Source organism: Fundulus heteroclitus, chromosome 6 (assembly GCF_011125445.2).
Source record: "Fundulus heteroclitus isolate FHET01 chromosome 6, MU-UCD_Fhet_4.1, whole genome shotgun sequence".
Classification (NCBI taxonomy): Eukaryota; Metazoa; Chordata; class Actinopteri; order Cyprinodontiformes; family Fundulidae; genus Fundulus; species Fundulus heteroclitus.
In genome coordinates this window covers 17,407,593-17,425,134 of record NC_046366.1, presented here as the reverse complement: position 1 = coordinate 17,425,134, position 17,542 = coordinate 17,407,593, and the positions used below count along the sequence as shown (strand labels likewise).

The following is a 17,542-nucleotide window of genomic DNA, read 5'->3' as shown; positions in this document are numbered from 1 at the left end:
TTACCTTAAGAAATAATTAAAAACCAGAAACCTTTCTGCTTTACATTTCTGTTATACTTTGAGTTTTTTTTATCACACCAGATCCCCATAAAATGCATCGAGAGCTGTCATCATAACGTGGAAAAAAAAAATGTGAATACATAAGTTCAAGGGATATAAATACTTTTGCAAGGCGCTGTAGCTTCTAAACGAGTCTGGAAAGGTCGAGCAAGACAGCCGGATAAAGCTGATAGAAGTTTGCGCCATGTGGCTTTTTGTTTCGTCAAATTGCCTCAAAATCAAGGCCAAAGAAGTGTCACGAGGTGAAAGGGGGGAGAAATAAAGGGAGCAGGGGGGAAGACAGTGTGAGCTGCGGGGAGATGGGGGGATGGCGGCGAGGAGAAAGAAAGGGAGATGTGCTAATTGTGGATGGCAGTGGTGCTGATAGCTGTAATGATCTCATCTGTCTCTGTGCGTGGAGGTGGAAGGACCGGACTCCTCCTGAGAGAATAGCGCCCTCCTTCAGTGTCAACAGGGTTAACTATCTCTATAATGAAATCTGCAAAGTCGTTAACTTCGGCTCTTCACTCTTTCTCCCTTCTCAGCTCTTTACTCTTCCTAACACTTTTTGGGTCCAGCTCATTTCCTCTTCCTACTTTCTCTAACCCCTCCACTGCCCCCCAACTTCATCCATCTATTGTACAACAAACTCATTTGCCTCATCTCTACTTGTTAGATCAGTTAACATCATTACTCCACGTTCTGCGTCTCTTTTTCTTCCCGTACGTCTTCGTCCACCTCGGCTCGCCGCTTCCTTTCTCGCCACTCCCCTCCCTCTTCCTCAACAACGCTGTTTTAGCCTTATCTCTCTTTCAGAAGAAGCCTATTGATATTTCCCCCCCCCCCCCCCCCCCACCCCACCCTGAAACTCATCTCCCTCCACCCCTCACAGGGGTCCGGGCATTTAATATACAGAGCATGCCTCCTTCATCTGAGCCTTCATTTTCCACCGCCGTCTTTGACAGACAGGTCCCCCCACTCCCTCAGCGTCCATATCGATCACAGCACATGAGAGAGAGGAGGAAGAGAGGGAGAGAGAGAGAGAGAGAGAGAGAGAGAGAGAGAGGGATGCTAGGAGGAAGGGAGAGCGAAAGGAGGTAGAGACAGAGTGCCCCCTCAGGACAGCGGTCGCGGAGCAGACAGACAGATGGGCGAAGAGGCCTGTGGTAGCCGGGAAGGCGTGCGGTGGAGAGCACAGGATGAACTGAAAGGCCTCCCTCTGTTGGGGATGCGGGGGACAGGCAGGCCGAGCTGAAGTCAGAGCGCTCGGAGGGAACAGAGCAATTGAGAGATTAGCTGACAGATGTCCTTGAATATATTTCTTCAAGCTGAGCCTAAGATATTAAAAGAAAGAAGACAATTGTCCCCGAGTTAGCTGGACACTGACTTTATTTGAAAACTTTCTTACAGACACAAACAAACGCACCCAGTAGGTCCTCTTTTTTTTATCATTTTATTATATTTTTGAACAATTGTATGAATTTTTTTTCTTGAACAACAACCCTCCAAGCACTGGATTTCCATGGGCATCTATTTAGTATTTACAGTGCCTTGCAGAGGCCATTCTCATGTTGCCCACATGATTTTGTGTATTCCTTGGCGGTTATAAACCAACCAAAGACATCCATCAAGTTGTACATTATACATGGTTTCTGTATTTTTATACATTTATACATTTTTAAAGTGTGGCGTGCATTTGTGTTTAGCCCCCATGAGTGGTGTGAATGTATGCCACACTTTGGGCACCCCTGATTTAGTGCAATATGTGATTAAGATAAACATAGCTTTTATTTGCAATATCACTACCCGGTTTATGATACAACACCCCTTATAATGAAAAATAGTTATTAAAGCTGTTATTATTCAAGCAAAAGAGAGTATTAAGCAGTAATAAACTATTAAAGTGCTTTTGTTAAGTCAAAAAAGAGGAGGGAAATCTTTGGCCAAAGATTGGTTAATAGCCATTTATCTACAGCTTGACTGATATGAGGGTTGTTAACAATTTTAAAAGAATTTGTAACCGCAACTTAACTTATTATGCAAACTAACTTTTGACACCCGAGAAAAGGACGTTATTTCTCAAACAATTTAGCCTCTGAGGAGGCCAGAACTGCTGAGATTTCTAAAAATAGAAAGTACTTTAGAACAGCTTCAAACATTACGTTCACTCAGATGACTAATGTCCTATTTGCATTCACAGTTGGTGGATCAATTCCAACGCGTTACGTGAACTATACCAGGACTACTGCATGCACTGGTTGTTAAAATACCTTATTTTCACAGATTTAAAGGGTGCCTTGGGTAGACGTAATGAATCTGGACATGAAAGCAAAACTTTGATCAAACTAGGTGGTGGCAGGGCTGTTGAGCGCGCTCATTTAACAAGGTTGCTCTTTGTTTAAAAGCCCATTCCCCCTCAGTGCACATGTTTCGGTTTGATCTGCCCCCTTGTGACCCAAAACGCAGTGGGAGGCAGCGAGTGATTGTCATTCTTTCCGCACACACCTGATTATCCTCGATCTGCAGTTGGACTGCATCGCGCAGCAAAACAAGACCAGGGAAAAGTCTGAGGGAAAGAAAGTTAAAGACAGTAGACGAGGACAGACGAATGTAGAGGAGAAAAGGAGACAAAACTTAAAGGAAGCCGAGAAGGTTGCAACTGGCAAGTTTGGATGTGAGATGAAAGGAGGGAAGTGGAGGAGGAAAAGAGAGCTGTGTAACAGAGGGAGGGTAAATGGAGAGAGGTCCATAAGCCCCTGGATGATGAGAGAGAGGCTGACTCTCCCAGGACAGATTTGACAGGTTTCAGAAGTGGGGGAGCCTGCAGCTAGAAGTGTCTGCCTGCACCCTTAGGAGCTGTAGGGAGGGCTGGTGTGGAAATTGTGATTGGGAATATGTGCTTAAGACAAACAAAACAGAAGAAAGTGTGTCTGATGAAAGTCCTGGATGTGTCTGTGTGTGTAGGTGTGTGTGTGTGTGTGTGTGCTCGCTCTATTTTATTTTTATTTTTTTCAACTTATGTCACCACATGAGGAATAAACTTGAAAAACTACAGGATGCACTGCCTTAAAATCCACACAAGTGTGACAAATAAGGTAGTTTAATTAGCTTGTTGTTTTAGCTGCAGCTCACATGCTGCTGCCGTGTCAAGTTAGGATAACGACAACTTAGACACAAAAGAAGAAAATACAGCACCGAGCTTTAACTTAAAACTGGAAGCCATCCGGTCACAGCTCCGAATCGACTCACAGTGCGTTGGCTTGTTGTCTTTTTGCCTCAGAACGTTGTCGCGAGTTCTCAGATTAATCAGCAACGAGCACGTGTAGGCTTGACGGATAAATAAATGAGAAGGAGAACGCAAGAGGAGGACAAAAAAAAAAAAAGGATAAACTTATTTTTCCCTCCCTACACAAACAGCTTAGTATTGGTGCAGTGCAGCCTGCAGAGAGCACCACCCTGCCAAAATAAAGATGAGCTGGGGCCTGTAGTAAAGGAGACGTCTGCCATGCGCGGCCCCTGAGATCTAATCAGAGGGCTTAATATCCCCCACAGCGAGGAGACCTTGGCCCCTCAGCCCCCTCAGCACCGACACCCCTGATGCCCAGCCCGGCTCAGTGCTCTGTGCAGCTTGGATCTGCTCTGGCTCCGTAGCCAACAAACTCCACAAAGTTCTCTCTCTCTCTCTCTCTCCTCTCTCCCCTCTCGCACTCTCAGCAGGGAGAGACACAATGGCCAGCCGCTGATCCTGTTTGGATGTGGTTTCTGGATTATTTCTTCTCTGTCTCTCCCTATCCTCGTTTCAACCCTCCAGGAAGAAACGCCTCTGTGCCCCCCCCCCCCCCCCCCCCCCCCACCATCGTTTTCGGAAGAGGCGATGCAGTTGCATATTTTATATCTGCCTCATGCTGCCAAATGCCAAAAGAGGGTCCCACTGTACTTCAAATTAGCCTAGCCCCTTTATTACAGTGCATTATTACATGCTTCATGCCAGTCTGAAAAAAAAAACGACCATGAACACAGTTAGAGTAAAATAAAATACAAAATTGAATAAACAGTAACTGCACTTTATGTGAGCAAAACTTGATTTGTTTACCTCAATAAAATGTTTTGAAAAAAATGCAGCCAGACTTATATTAGTAACTTTCTGTCAGGGCACATTTTTATGGCCCTGCAAACGTCTTGGTACCTGCAGCTGCATGCAAACTGTGATTTTCTTTCCCCCCCCCAAACACAAAGTAGTTCATAGTTGTTAAGGTGGAAACCAGGACATGACCTTTTAATATTTTTTTTGTTTTTACACATAAAACCCATAAGAAAAATGAAAAGTGTGGGATGGATCAGCAATTAAAGCTGCTGGTCTTTTGGAAGAATAAAAACAAGCCCACATAATGCCCAGTGTTTAAACCATCCAGACCAGTCAGGTCTTCTGGCTCCAGCCTACTCTGCATACCTAGAACCAGAACTAAACAAGGAGAAGCAGCATTTAGTTCCTACGCTCCACTGATCTGGAACAAACTTCCAGAAGACTGTAAAAGTGCGGAAAGCCTGAGTTCTTTTAAATCAAGATTAAAAACACATCTGTTTAAAATTGCCTTTGACTGTTCTAGTTAAACAGTTTTACTGTTTTTAATGTTCATTTTTGTTACTACATTCTATCCCTACTTGCTTTTATTCTATTTTCTATCTACATTTTATTATTTTGCTATATCTTAATCATGTAAAGCACTTTGTATTGTCTTGTACTGAATTGTGCTATATAAATAAATTTGCCTTGCCTTGCCTTGCCTTGCCTTGCCATACCAGGGTTCATGTTGACAGAGTGTTTCCTCCATAATGTGCTGTTAGTTTTTCTCTCATCTGACCACAGCATCTACGTCTGCATGTTTGCTTCGCTCCCTACATGTTTAATGGCAAACAGCAGACATGGAACAAAAAAAAAAAAAAAAAAACAGATGCTCTGCTTTTTTTTCACGTCTTTCTTCTTGCCAGGCTTACATACAGGCCAGATTGGTGCAATGCATGACTAAATGACACAATAGATACATTCAAAGGAATCCGACAGCAACCGCAAAAGCAGGTGTGCTGATCGTGAGCTATTGCTTGTAATGCGTTGTTGGCAGCAGACCCTGGGATGTAGTTATGAAGCGCAAGCATGTTGCGCTGCTCATTCCAGTAATCAGGTGGCAGCATGCTGTAATGAGAAACTAGCAAAGGAGATACAGACTTTTGGAACGATTGCGTTGATCAAGTCACTGGAGTGGTTATTTTTATTTTTTTTTCTGATTTATGCAGCCTGTAACTTTAGGTGGCTGGCCTTGGTGGGTTTATCTATGCGTCGGATAGTGTTCTGTGAGACGTTTGGGATATTATTTTAAAAACATAGCTCCTGCATGACACTGCAGATCCCCTGACCCATCTGACACAAAGACTTCACAGAACAGCTACATGTGGTCCAAGATTTAATTATTCACAGGTGGACTAGCTAAGGCTGAAGACAGCTGGTGGCACGGGCTTTTATTTAGGGCTGTCAGAGTGAAATGGGGATAAATTCCACAGCACACCTTTTTAGATTTTTAGAAGGACTAAAACCCAAATTTTCCTTCCACTTCACGTACTTCTTTGTGCCGGTCCATCACATTAATTGCTAATAAAATACAGAGTAGTTTGTGGTTGTAGCAAAACAAAAAAGCCTTGAAAAACCTCAAATGCAAGGGGGGTACATGCTGAAAGGGCAGATCTATGATATATATATATATATATATATATATATATATATTTATATATATATATATATATATATATATGGCCATTAAAGCAGTAGGCCATTAAAGCATTAAATGCATTTTCTTGCCTCTTAATTAGTATTTAACCCCCTCTCTGCATAGCAATGCACGCCAACCTGCACCTGATAAATGCAAAACCGCTTATAAATACGCCCCTCATCGGACCAGAATTGCATGTTAACAGCGAGTAACATCTGACTTGACATCTCAGTTGTGTTTGGCCCGGCTGTACAGTATTTGAAGGCCCCCCAAGTCTCAAATCCATTTTTATTTTTGCTGTATTGACTTTTTCTTCCTCCAGCCAAAGACATAATGAAGGCTTCCTGCAGCTGCTCTGACCTGCTTCTGTACTGTATATGCAGACAAAACGCAGCAGAAGGAAAAGGCCATTGTTTATCAGCACAATTTCTGCTTCCAGAGCACGGATTCCACACAAAGGGAAATGGTGTCGTTTTCCGAGCATAAGGGAGAGCCCAAATAAGCGTTATGGCCGGGGTCTTAACCTGGTGCCGAGATGTTTTGTCACCGGCCGTAAAACGGGCAGTTATGTTTATCCTTATATTGCAGTGGTCGTTAGTCTCAGAAATGGGCCGTGGAGTCGCTGTTTGTTCATTAGAGGAGGTTTGTTCATTTCTGGTTAACATTGCCGCCGTGCTCCGCCGACAGCTGCCACCTAGGCATTAGCAGTCTGACAGCGTCCCCGCAGCGTGTCTGCTATGGATCTAAACTTTTATTTCCCAGGTCAGGGAGTGTGACATTCACCGAAGCCGAATGTTTCGCAACCCTACACCACTCAATAATTAATAATCGCTCTCCCAGGTGAGCCCGAATACTTACACGTTGAAGTTGTACAGCCGCGGCACGGGGCCACAGCGACCCTTAAAGCCTTTCGCTCCCACAGACACCTCACCTTTTGAGGCTTTTGCCTTTCTTCTTCTGTCGCCCCATGGCCCACGGTGCATCTATTAAAAAATTGGAGTTATTTTGAGCCGTAAGAAATTCAAATGCAGCCGCCACGAGCGAACTTTTCCACAGCATCCAGGCCTTTGAGATTAGACAGCCATCTTTAAAGCACTGGGGTATGGGATAACAAACGGTGCGTTTGAAGTGCTCCTTGGAGGGCGCACCAACGCAAGTCGCTCAGGACGCGCACAGTCGCATCCCCACTTAGCTTTTTCAGCGTTGACCGTGGCTTAATTAAAGCACAGACGTACGGTATGTGTTTTAAGCTCCTGCGAGTTGTGTGTTTATATGATGGTGAGTTATAATCTGCGCCTGCATGAATAAGTAGTGGAACACCATGAATATTTATACTGTCAATATAATTAGTGATGTAGACTAATGGAGGCCATGTTTTGCACTTGAAGCCATGCCAGTTTTTTTTTTTTGTGGTTGTTTATTTCCTAGCTTGTTGTGTCCCCACAACAGTGCTAAATAAAGAGCATCGTTATTCCCCGAACATCATGAATTTACCAGCTCTAGCGCCAGAAGTGTGACCGCTCTGGTTGCTTTTTTTGTTTCCAAACTGTTTTATCCCCAGTTAACATACAGCACCAGCCACATTTATTGGCACTCCTGGTAAAGATAAGTAAAAACCCCTTAAAATAAGTTCAAATGTTATTGTAGTAGCTTAATTTGACCCAGGACATTCATGAAAAAAATCTACATTTTTAATTTGAGTGCATTTATTTACTAAGATAAAAAGTCACACATTAGGAAATTATTGTTTTTGACAAAAGCACTGGTCACACAACTTCCTGGTATCCCCGACAATTGCTTGAAAATAAATGTAACTGATGCATTATTTTTTATTTACACTTTACTTCACCATGACTCTGAGGTATAAATATAAACCGATGCCATTTTTTTAGCCACTACAAGGCTACAAGGAACCATTTTTAGCTTTCCATTAAGCACAGTGAGCTGGAGGGGATGGGAGCTAAAACAATCTCCAAAGTTCACTGTTAAGAGTTTTTCTAAAGACGTGGGGTCACCAAGTCTCTCTACAAACTTTTAGGTGCTATCCACATGGTAACCGCTTATTTATGAAACAACCTGGAATAATCCTTTTCTATCTTTTAAACCTCTTTTCCTTTCAAAGGCCACCTCTGTAACTACAACTGTGATCTACCAAGCAGTCCAGATTTTGTGTAGAAAAAAGGGCTAATATGCAGAAAGTAGGGAAGGACAATTATTGCATCATTTATCTCTATCAACTTGATTTTTTTTTTTTAAATCATGAGAAGAACAGCGATTTATGGTGACAAAAAAGCTGACAATATCATTGAGGTTATTATTTTTTCACTTTTTTCACTGTTAGTTCTATGATAGTTTCAGTAAACATACATTTATTCAAAATTCAATTATATGTAATTATTGTGTGCTGTTTGACAATCAAATTTTAAGTTTTTTTTTAGACTACTATTAGTTCTTTGTGGGGGTTTGGTTGCTGTGGCATCTAGTTACAGCCTCTTAGTCCCAAAGAAGACAACACAGATTTTTCAAATATTTTTTTTATCGCCACTTTTGTCCTTATGACGATAAAAACCACAAGACATGATAAAAGTTTAAGTTCATCCCTTGGGGGGAAGAAAAAGCACCTTATATCTACTGTTAAGCATTGTAGAGGATCTGTGATGCTGCGGGACGGTTTCTCTTCCCGCCCTTTTAATCTTGATACAGTGCATTGCCTGGAGACTAGGAAGAAAAATCTGGTGAACCCCATCAGTAACCTAAAAAAGGCTCACCATTGGGTCTTTAATCGGAATAATGATCCAGGGCCTATGGTGAAATCAACATAGTTCACCAGGCAGAGAACCAACCTTCTTCAAAGCCCCACAGCTAGGTGCTATAGAGCTGGAGACCCAGGACCTGAATATGTAAAGAGATTGTGTTAAAATGAATGTTTAAAAATGCGTCTATACACGTTAACCTTAAAATGTTGTTGGAGAAAACAAGTTGCTGCGCTGTTAGTGTTCATAGTACAACGATACCAGTAATTGTTGCACTTGTGAGATTTTTTTTTTGTTCTTGAACACAATTCTTCCTTAAAGTTATTTTTTTCCCCCTATTTTTTTTATCAAAGATTTTCAGTGTCCGATCTTAGTACTGTAATTTAATTCAGACCTTCCTCGTTTCATTAATATGTCTGTGCCATTAAACAGGGCCGATAGGGTGTTTTTGTAAAATGTTTATTTGTGTAGACTGTACACCTATTTGCTTCTGAGGACCTTTTTTATACCTTTTTAAAAATGATCCGTCTGTTTTATCCAGATTGATGCACTTACTATGTTTCCCTTTTTTGCAGGCAATAGATTTTGATTTAGCAACAAAAGTGAAGATGCGCTTAAAAGACGTTATTCACGTTTCCATATTTCTTCTCTGCAGTGTTTGTCCAGGCCAACAAGCTCCAGCAGCATATTTTCTCTGCCCACGGACAAGAGGATAAGATCTACGACTGCTCGCAGTGCCCGCAGAAGTTCTTCTTCCAGACAGAGTTGCAGGTGAGCTTGCAAGCCCGGGTGTATCCTGCCCGGAAAAACCACGACGGCCAATCACGGGGCCGCGGCTCGACAAACACTAAACACTGGGCTCCAGCAACCCCCCCATCCCGGCTGGGACAGCCGACTCAGAAGGAATTATTTCTGTCTGTTTCCAAAACTCATTTGTGATGTGCAGATATGATTTGATTTGCTTATTAGACCAGCCGAGCACTAAAATATCTGGAATTAGAGGATTAGCGGAATACTCATTTTTGAAGAGGTAATTACATACAGTGCAGAGGCAAAAACACGGCTGAGTCAATATGCCTGCATCTCCTCTCCTAATCACAGAGGAGGCCTCGTGGCTAAATATGAGCTCCGTCCTCGGGGAGTCCATATCTGCCCTTCAACAAAGTTACTAGTTGGACTTATGAACTCGCAATGTTAGAGAGATAATCCATTTTCTAGCAATCTTTTCCTCTGCTCCTTGGAGAACGTGAAAAAATGAAACAGACCTTATTATATTATTTCACTGTGGTGGTGTTTTTCGAGCAGCTCTGTTTTGTTTGGGGGATTCTCTATCGTACACATGGCACACTTCTCATATCCAGATCCCTTTCTATTACCTTTTTGAAACCAAATCGCTAAAAAACATGAGCAAACGAGCAACCTACAATTGCCGTGTTCAAAAGTGCCGAAATATATATTATTTGAAATTTATTTTGATGCGGTTAAATTAGCAAACAACTGCTCCATTTTGCATTGACCCGGATCTTGGATTATGCAGTGTTGCGAGGTAGCTGGTAGCCAGAGGAAGTGCCCATTGATTGGGAAGCGATTTTCATATTGAGATTCAGGTTGTAAACACAGAGGCGTGCGTCTGCCAGGAGGAAGGTGAATGTGATCATTATCTGCTGGTCATTCCAGCAACGGGAACATGAATAAAACAAATCCTCATCCTCCAACGCCGAAACTCTGCAGCGGAGTAGTTTATATGAAAAAGCCTTTAAAAAAAAAATCAGCGCGCCCAGTGTTCGTGCCTTTCATTCACATCAAGCCCCCTTAATTTGTCACATTTTCATTTCTCATTGGTACAAGTGTTTTCTATAAGGCGCGGGTTGCGAGAGATACCTGTAAACAATCTGAAATAACCTGGGGATGTTTTCCTACTTTTTTTTTTTTTTTATGTTTGACATTTTCAGGAATGAAGTGATCTCCGCCTCCCGGAGGTGATGTTTCATGCATGATTATATTGTTTTACTGTGTGTGAAAAGACAAGTGCAGTACATGAAAGACCTATAGCATTCTGCTGTGAAGCAGGGGGTTATGAAAGGAGAGCAAGAACGAGCTTGGGGGATAAGACAATCATTATCCTCAACCTGTTCCGTGCTCTACCGACAGTCCCATGTGAGCGCATGATGACATGATCTCCAACACACGTGCCGTACATATAGATACATGCATTGTTTCTTGTAAAAGCAGAGCGTTAAAAGAGATTAAATGTGTCATATGGTTCCCTTACAGAGTTTTTACTCAGGAACAGTAATAATAACCCTTGTTCTTATTATGTCATGTTACAGCCACAGACTTTTAAATATTTCTTTGGGATTTTAGGTGATGCCTTGATCTATATGAAGCATTTTATATATATTTTTCCAACACTTTTTAAGAAGATTTTAAAAATATTTTGACTTATATTTGTGTTCAGCTGACTTTAATCTGGTGCCTATAAATAAAACCCAGTTGTTACCACTTTATGGTAATGCTTCCCTTATAGGTGGCTAATAAATAGCTTATTTTGATATTATCAATTCATTTGTAAACAGTTTATAGCTCATTCATAAGTGTTAATTATGCATTAATTAAGGACAGGAAAGAGAAAACTGACCAGTTTCTTGGCACTTAGTGAGTCTCATCTGTTCAACTATATATTTCATCTAGAGTGGCATCAGTTACTACCTTGTAATCACAAACCGGTTCATTTTGCTCTTAATTAATGCATAGTAAACACTTATAAAAGACTTATAAAGTGTTTACAGATTAATTAATAACATATCTATATACTATTTATTATTACTATATTATATATTATTCATTACTGTACCACCCAGTTCAACAAAACCGAGTCCACCTTCATGCAATTTAATCTCCATATACAGATGTTTTGTGACAGCGTCAGAGTTTTTATAAGAGTCATGAAAACCAAAGAAAAAAACACGTAGGTCAGATGAAGTTGTAGAGGTTTAAAGCAAGCATAATGTATAAAAAAAAAAACCTTTCAACATTTAAAAGAGTGTTTCATAACTAAAAACATGACAATATTTAACACCAACCACCTAATCTGTCAGGCAAGAGAAGTAGCCAAGAGGCCAATGGTAATTCTGGAGGAGCTGCAGACATCTGCACTTATGTATTGTCTATTGACAGGAAAAAAATATATGCCTGTTTATATGTTTTAAGGGCAGAAACAAGAAAACCATGAGCAGTGTAGTTGAAAGCCATGTAGGTTCATTGTAAGCATGTGGAAGAAAGTGTTCTGGTAACTTGAGAACGACGCTGGAATCTTTGGCCTGCTGATCCCATTCCCATGGGGACACAGGGTAGTGGCAGCATCATGATGTGGGAATGCTTTTCCTAAGTGGGAATGTGATGTTATTGTTAAATCCTAGAAGAAAACCCGTTAAACATTTCCCTTCTAGCGGGACAATGAGCCTAGCTATACAGCCAGAGCTGTAATGAAACAGTTGAGATGGAATCAAATTATTGTGTTGAAATTATCTCATCAAACTTAAGATCGGGGTTCTACTTGCAACAAAGTGTATTTTCCACTTTGCAATCGTATGCTATTTGTGGTTGTAACTTAACAAAATGTGAAAAATTAAAAAAAAGTTTAAGAGGTGTTGACAATTTTGCAAGGCACAGTAAATGTTGTTCTTCCTGAACTTTTAAACTACTTGTGAATTCTGTCTCCACATACGGTTAAAACTTGCATATGTTCAAACGGTGTGCGAGAAGTGTGGTGTGGTTGTGTCTGGCTGCCTTTTCCCAACTATCACCCTTCAAGATATGTGCTTGATTCAGGGCGCTTTTCTGTCAGTCTGTCTGAACTGGAACTTTCTTCCAGCAGCGAGAGAACCCCTTTCTTTGCCTGGACCTGAGTTTGGAGTCTCTCGCTGATCCTCTCTGACTCTCTGCCCCGCTCGCCGGCTAGCTGGGCCCCCTCATCTCTCACAGTAGTGGAAAAGGGTCAAAGGGCCAGAGCAAGCTGGGGAGAAAAAGCAGCAAGGAAACAGAGAGCTGCCATGGCAGGTAAAGGAAAGCAGGGAAGATATTTTATTAATTTGCCGCTGAGATCCTGGAACAGACCAAAGGCTGTGACAGGTATCCAGTGCAGTACTCCGCATCCTCCCCCCATGAACTCTACACTGCGAGGGGCTAGCCAATTTTCGCCAGCCTGTCGAGATGGATGATGGGAGAGCATCCGTCTAATCAGCCCTCCCAGGACCCCCCGCCCAGCTGCCCCCCTCAGACTGACCAGATTGACTCACTCCTGGGTCTGCGTGCCCCAGAATTCAGAGCCCAATGGAGAAAAATCTCTCTTGTCCATCTTTTTCTATTTCCTCGATTTCTCTTTTTTTTTTGCCTTTTTTTTTTTTTTTACCCTGACAAAAAATAAGCAGTGAGACGCAGAGACCACTACTCTGCCTGTAGCTCTGCAGGGGAACCCCCTGTAGCATCGCACACCCTTACACAGCCTCAACTTTGCTCATCCCTTTCTTTCACCCCATAAAAATAAATAATGGAGTAAAGTGTAGATATTTCATAAGGGGCCGATCTTAAGGGCAGCTGGGCTGCTCAAACAGTCTCGTGTTGACCCCCGACTACTGCCCACCTCTTGAGTCACCGTATATCCTCTCACCCAATCGCCCTCAGCTCCCCCCTTTCTGTCCCTGCGAACTACGCGTCCAAATGCCTCTGCTAAAGACGGCGTCGCAAAGTGAAACTTCCCCTTTTGTTCCAGTTTCACATGCGGCCGCGTTTCGCATGGCTTCAAGGAACCGAGCCTCCAACAATAGCGCTTGGCTGGGTTAATTAACCAGATTCATTAACTGATAGATGCACAGCCTTAGACGCAGCAGCAATCGGACGATTTCTTCCGAGAGCGGCGCGCTCGCGTTGGCCTGTGACTATCCACGAAGGCTTAACGCTGGCGTTGGACAAACTACAGGAGGATTCTCTCAGCGAGCCTCCTAAGAGGAGACAATGAAGCTGAAGTCGCACAACAGCACCGGTGACATTTTCCGCGCAACATTTCCTCATTCCTATCGAGCTGCTGAGTCTTTTATTCTCTCCGTCGAACGATTTCCCTATATTCTTAGAACTGACGCAGGATTGTAAGTCATAAGTCGAGTCTTGCTGTGATCAACAGAGAAACGTTTGGACCGGGGGTGCTCGACGGCTTCTCCCTCCTCTCCAACACCCGCAGGTCACGTACCTTAATTGGAGCAGCTTTTTTTTTTTTTTTTTCCTTCCTTTAAAAAGGATTCCTTCAAAGACAATCCAAAGCACCCCGGCCTTAATGAGTGCTGAAAGTGACAAGAGCACATCTGCATCATGTTCCACTCCCGCCCCTCCCCTCACAAATGAGATTCTCTGCTCCCCGTGTGATGGCCATTATTGCCAAGCTGTGACCAATTCAGTGGTTTTAATTAAGCATATTTATAGGTTTCACGGTCACCAGGTCAGCGTAAACAGCTATGTTTGTCATTATGTCTGTCCCGGGCAGAAAGCAGGGAAAAGAAAGGGGGCGAGATGGATACTCAGAGTGTGGCAAATCAGCGTTGGAACGCGCTGGATTACTTTTGCTTATTTTTCAAATGACGGCTCCCAAAAAGGACATTCTAGGCGCTTCTTTTCTCTCGCCTTTCAAAGCCGTTCTTTAGTTTTGACGCCGGAGACCTAATTCCCCAGAAGTTTGTCTGTTATTAATTTTAAAGTATGCCCCGGAAAATGCCCTAACTGCCCCGAGTCCCCGATGTGTCATACAAAAGCAAAGCTTTATGCATTTGTCCCCAAGTGGCTCTCAAAGACCAAATTCTTCCTGAACGTCTTGTCTGCCAAGTGTGACAGCTCTTCACACATTTGAAAGTGGCAAATATATATTTATATTTCCTTTCATATGACAACTTGTTTTCTTCTTCATCACCCCGGGTTCTTGGAATTCTGGCGTCGTTTCAAACGGCGGCACGACAAAATAAAACAAGAGTGAATTAGAGGGGGGAGAAAAAGCACAAAAAAAAAACAAAACTTGTGAGGCGCGATCATTAATATTTAAGCTTATTTATAATTATGTACCAGTCTACGCACGCTGCTGTGCACCTTAAACGAGCACGTATACCGCCCTAGATGACTTGTGATGTTTATCACAATAGTTGTGTTCTACTTTTGTAGGTGGATCAGAATTAGACAGCATGACAGACCTAATGATCCTGGGAGGATTTTCTCTTTCGTACTCTGTGTATATATGAGCCTGTGTTTGTGGGTATACATCTGTGTGCATGCTCTATGTATTTGTCTTTGTCTCCATCTCTCTCAGGGTCTGATATGTGCATGCAAACACAATGTCTGGAGGGAGACATGACAAAAACTCCCAGAAGCCTTTGAGCTCCTTCCTTTTTTGTCTTTTTTTTTTTCCCCCCTCTGTTGCACCATTGGGGAAAGTTAAATCCAAACAAAGAGGGAGGCGCTCAGTGTACTGCGCTCGAATCCGTCACCGGATCCTTTCCTCAAACGTGTCTCTTTTACTTTACTAGGTTGACTTTTTCAGCAACTTTGATAAAAAATAAATAAATAAATTTAAGCGCTGCTCAAGGAAACTCATGCAGCTTTAATTTCCTGTCTGTAGTGATTTGATTTTCAGGTTAACAAAACACAGCAGAGGACAGAATAAGCAGCATCAGAACAATTATTCCCGCTGGAATTTGGTCATCGTCTTTTGCAAAAGCACTGAAGTTTTACTTTTGCCCGTTTGAAAACGGGATTTCTAAAGTCAACGAGGAACGTCGAAAACTTTTAGTTCAGTAATTTTTCAAAAATAAGTGTATGAAAACACATTTGTATTTTCAGACTTTATTCTACATCCCTTTGTCAGAAATAGTGACTCAGGTTTCAGACTTGGATCCGAGTTGCCCTTAGGTATAAAAAAATAAATAAAAAAAACTTCAGAATTGACTTAGACTCAGGCTCTGGGACTCCGGTCTCATTGTATCTTTGAGGAGTCAAAGCAAGCCAGTATATAAGCTAGTGTTGTAGTAAAGACCACTGCACCTGACACTGAGTCAAGCCCAACACCAGAGCATACCAAGACAACAACAAGACCAAGACTTTGTCACATAATTTTGGTGAACCCGAATCTAGACCGTCAACCTCATGCAACCAGTCCAACAAATTTGACAAATGGTTAAAAAGTTAACAGACAAACGGGACATCCAACCAGCTAAGCGTTCACTGACTTGGAATTAGCTGCAGGCAGAAGGAGTGGAGGCGACAGGTGGAGGTGGAGGAAATAAATCATTTGGAGATCTTTCTTTATGTTTATTGTAGAGACAGACAGACAACGTTTTCCCTCGTTTGCACATCCCTCGTTTCTTCTCGTTCCTGACACATAGGAGCACAGGGGGAAGAACTGAAGTTTTGAAAGTAAAAAACATTATTTGTTGCTGTCAGCGGAATTAAAGTTGCAGTAAAAAAAAAAAAAAAAAGGACAGTGCAGATTCGGTCTTGACAGGTCCTGAGAAAAAACCTTGAGTCTAACATGTCCAAAACGAAGGACAGACAGAGCCTAAATGTAGCTGAGACTGAGACAAGACCAAACTTTGAACACGTGGTCTCAAGACACGTCTAAAAAACGAAGACCGATCCTGAGTCCCACCCCAATAATGTAAGCTACAGACACAACTCTGATAGGTAATATGCAGCATGTGCATATTTTCTTGTAAGGACGCTTCCATTATTAGCCTGTCATCTTCAAGGACGGTGGGCTATCATTTGGTTTAGATGAATAACAGCCTCTTTATGTTTGCTACAGCCTCATAGTAAGGGACACACTGTATGAAATGACTTTGGGTTGATGCAGAACAAAAAAATAATGAACTTACCTCAGCATCTTAATTTCCTCACAGTTGGGCACCTCCCCTCATGAAAACAAAAGCACTTCTTGCTATAGGCAATCTGAAATTCAATACTGACTCATCACTCAATTACTCACTACACCGTGCCTTTTTTTATTTTTATTTATTTATTTTTTTTGCATTCTTTGAAACATTCAAATTGTTTAGACATTCTAACATTTTTCCACGGGGACTTAGAACTTGGTGTACTAATAATATCTAAAAAAAATTCTGACCCAGAGTGATGGAAAGGAAAACCTTCCAAGTTTTACATCTGCTCTAAAAAGTATTTTAGAGCCATTTTCCAGATTTCCTTTGTCTTTGTTTCTAGTCACACTTACTGTCCATTTTTCAGATCATAGAAAAATTTCATTTGGTAAGGGGAAAAAACAAAACAATCGAAACCAACATGGGCCTGTATGAAGAAGAAATCATATCCTGTTATCCTAAAAAAAATAGCAATTATTAAGCACACTTTTTGGAAGGCTGAGTTCAATTTCACTTTCCACAACAATGCCTTATTACTGTCAGGCCTGTAAATTCACTTAAATAGGAGCTGTCTTACAACATGAATTATTGCTGTATCTCAAAAAGCAGCACATCATGCCTCAAACTAAAGAATTTCAAGAACAAAGGAAAAATGAAGTAATTAACTATCAGTCTGGAAAAGGGTCACAAAGCTATTTTTAAGGTTTTGGTTTGGGACGCTTGTGAACCAGGCCGAGTGCCTTTATCCACAAATCTAGAGAATGTGGAACAGTGGTGGAGCTTTGCAGGAGTGCAGTAAAATGTCTGCTTATCAGTTCACAACCATAAACTAATGCTGCGTTCCATTTACCTCTGAACTCGAAACTGGGAAGTCGGAGATTATATCATCTCTGAGTTATTGCATTCCAGTGTCCCGCTCGTCTAGCCTCGTGAGACCATCCTGATCTCGCGAGGTTTCAAGGTTTCACTCGCAGATCAGTCTGGATACCCTCCGTTGAAGAAAATTTGGAGCCGTTCACCAAACGAACGTCCAATCAGCGTTGGCTTTGAGGCGGGTTGAGGTGTGACGCAACGGGAAGCG

General features: G+C 42.0%; 1 protein-coding gene across 6 annotated transcripts in view; it reads left to right on the top strand.

The window, feature by feature from the left end:
- The window catches only part of LOC105935052 (zinc finger protein 521), a 129,286-nt gene that overhangs the window by 102,321 nt on the left and 9,423 nt on the right, over positions 1–17,542 (top strand). For all 6 annotated transcript variants that reach the window (XM_012875300.3, XM_036138218.1, XM_012875308.3 and 3 more), the window contains one exon: positions 9,210–9,325. In XM_012875300.3, the coding sequence (XP_012730754.2) occupies positions 9,210–9,325 (116 nt within the window). The remainder of the gene's footprint in view (positions 1–9,209; positions 9,326–17,542) is intronic.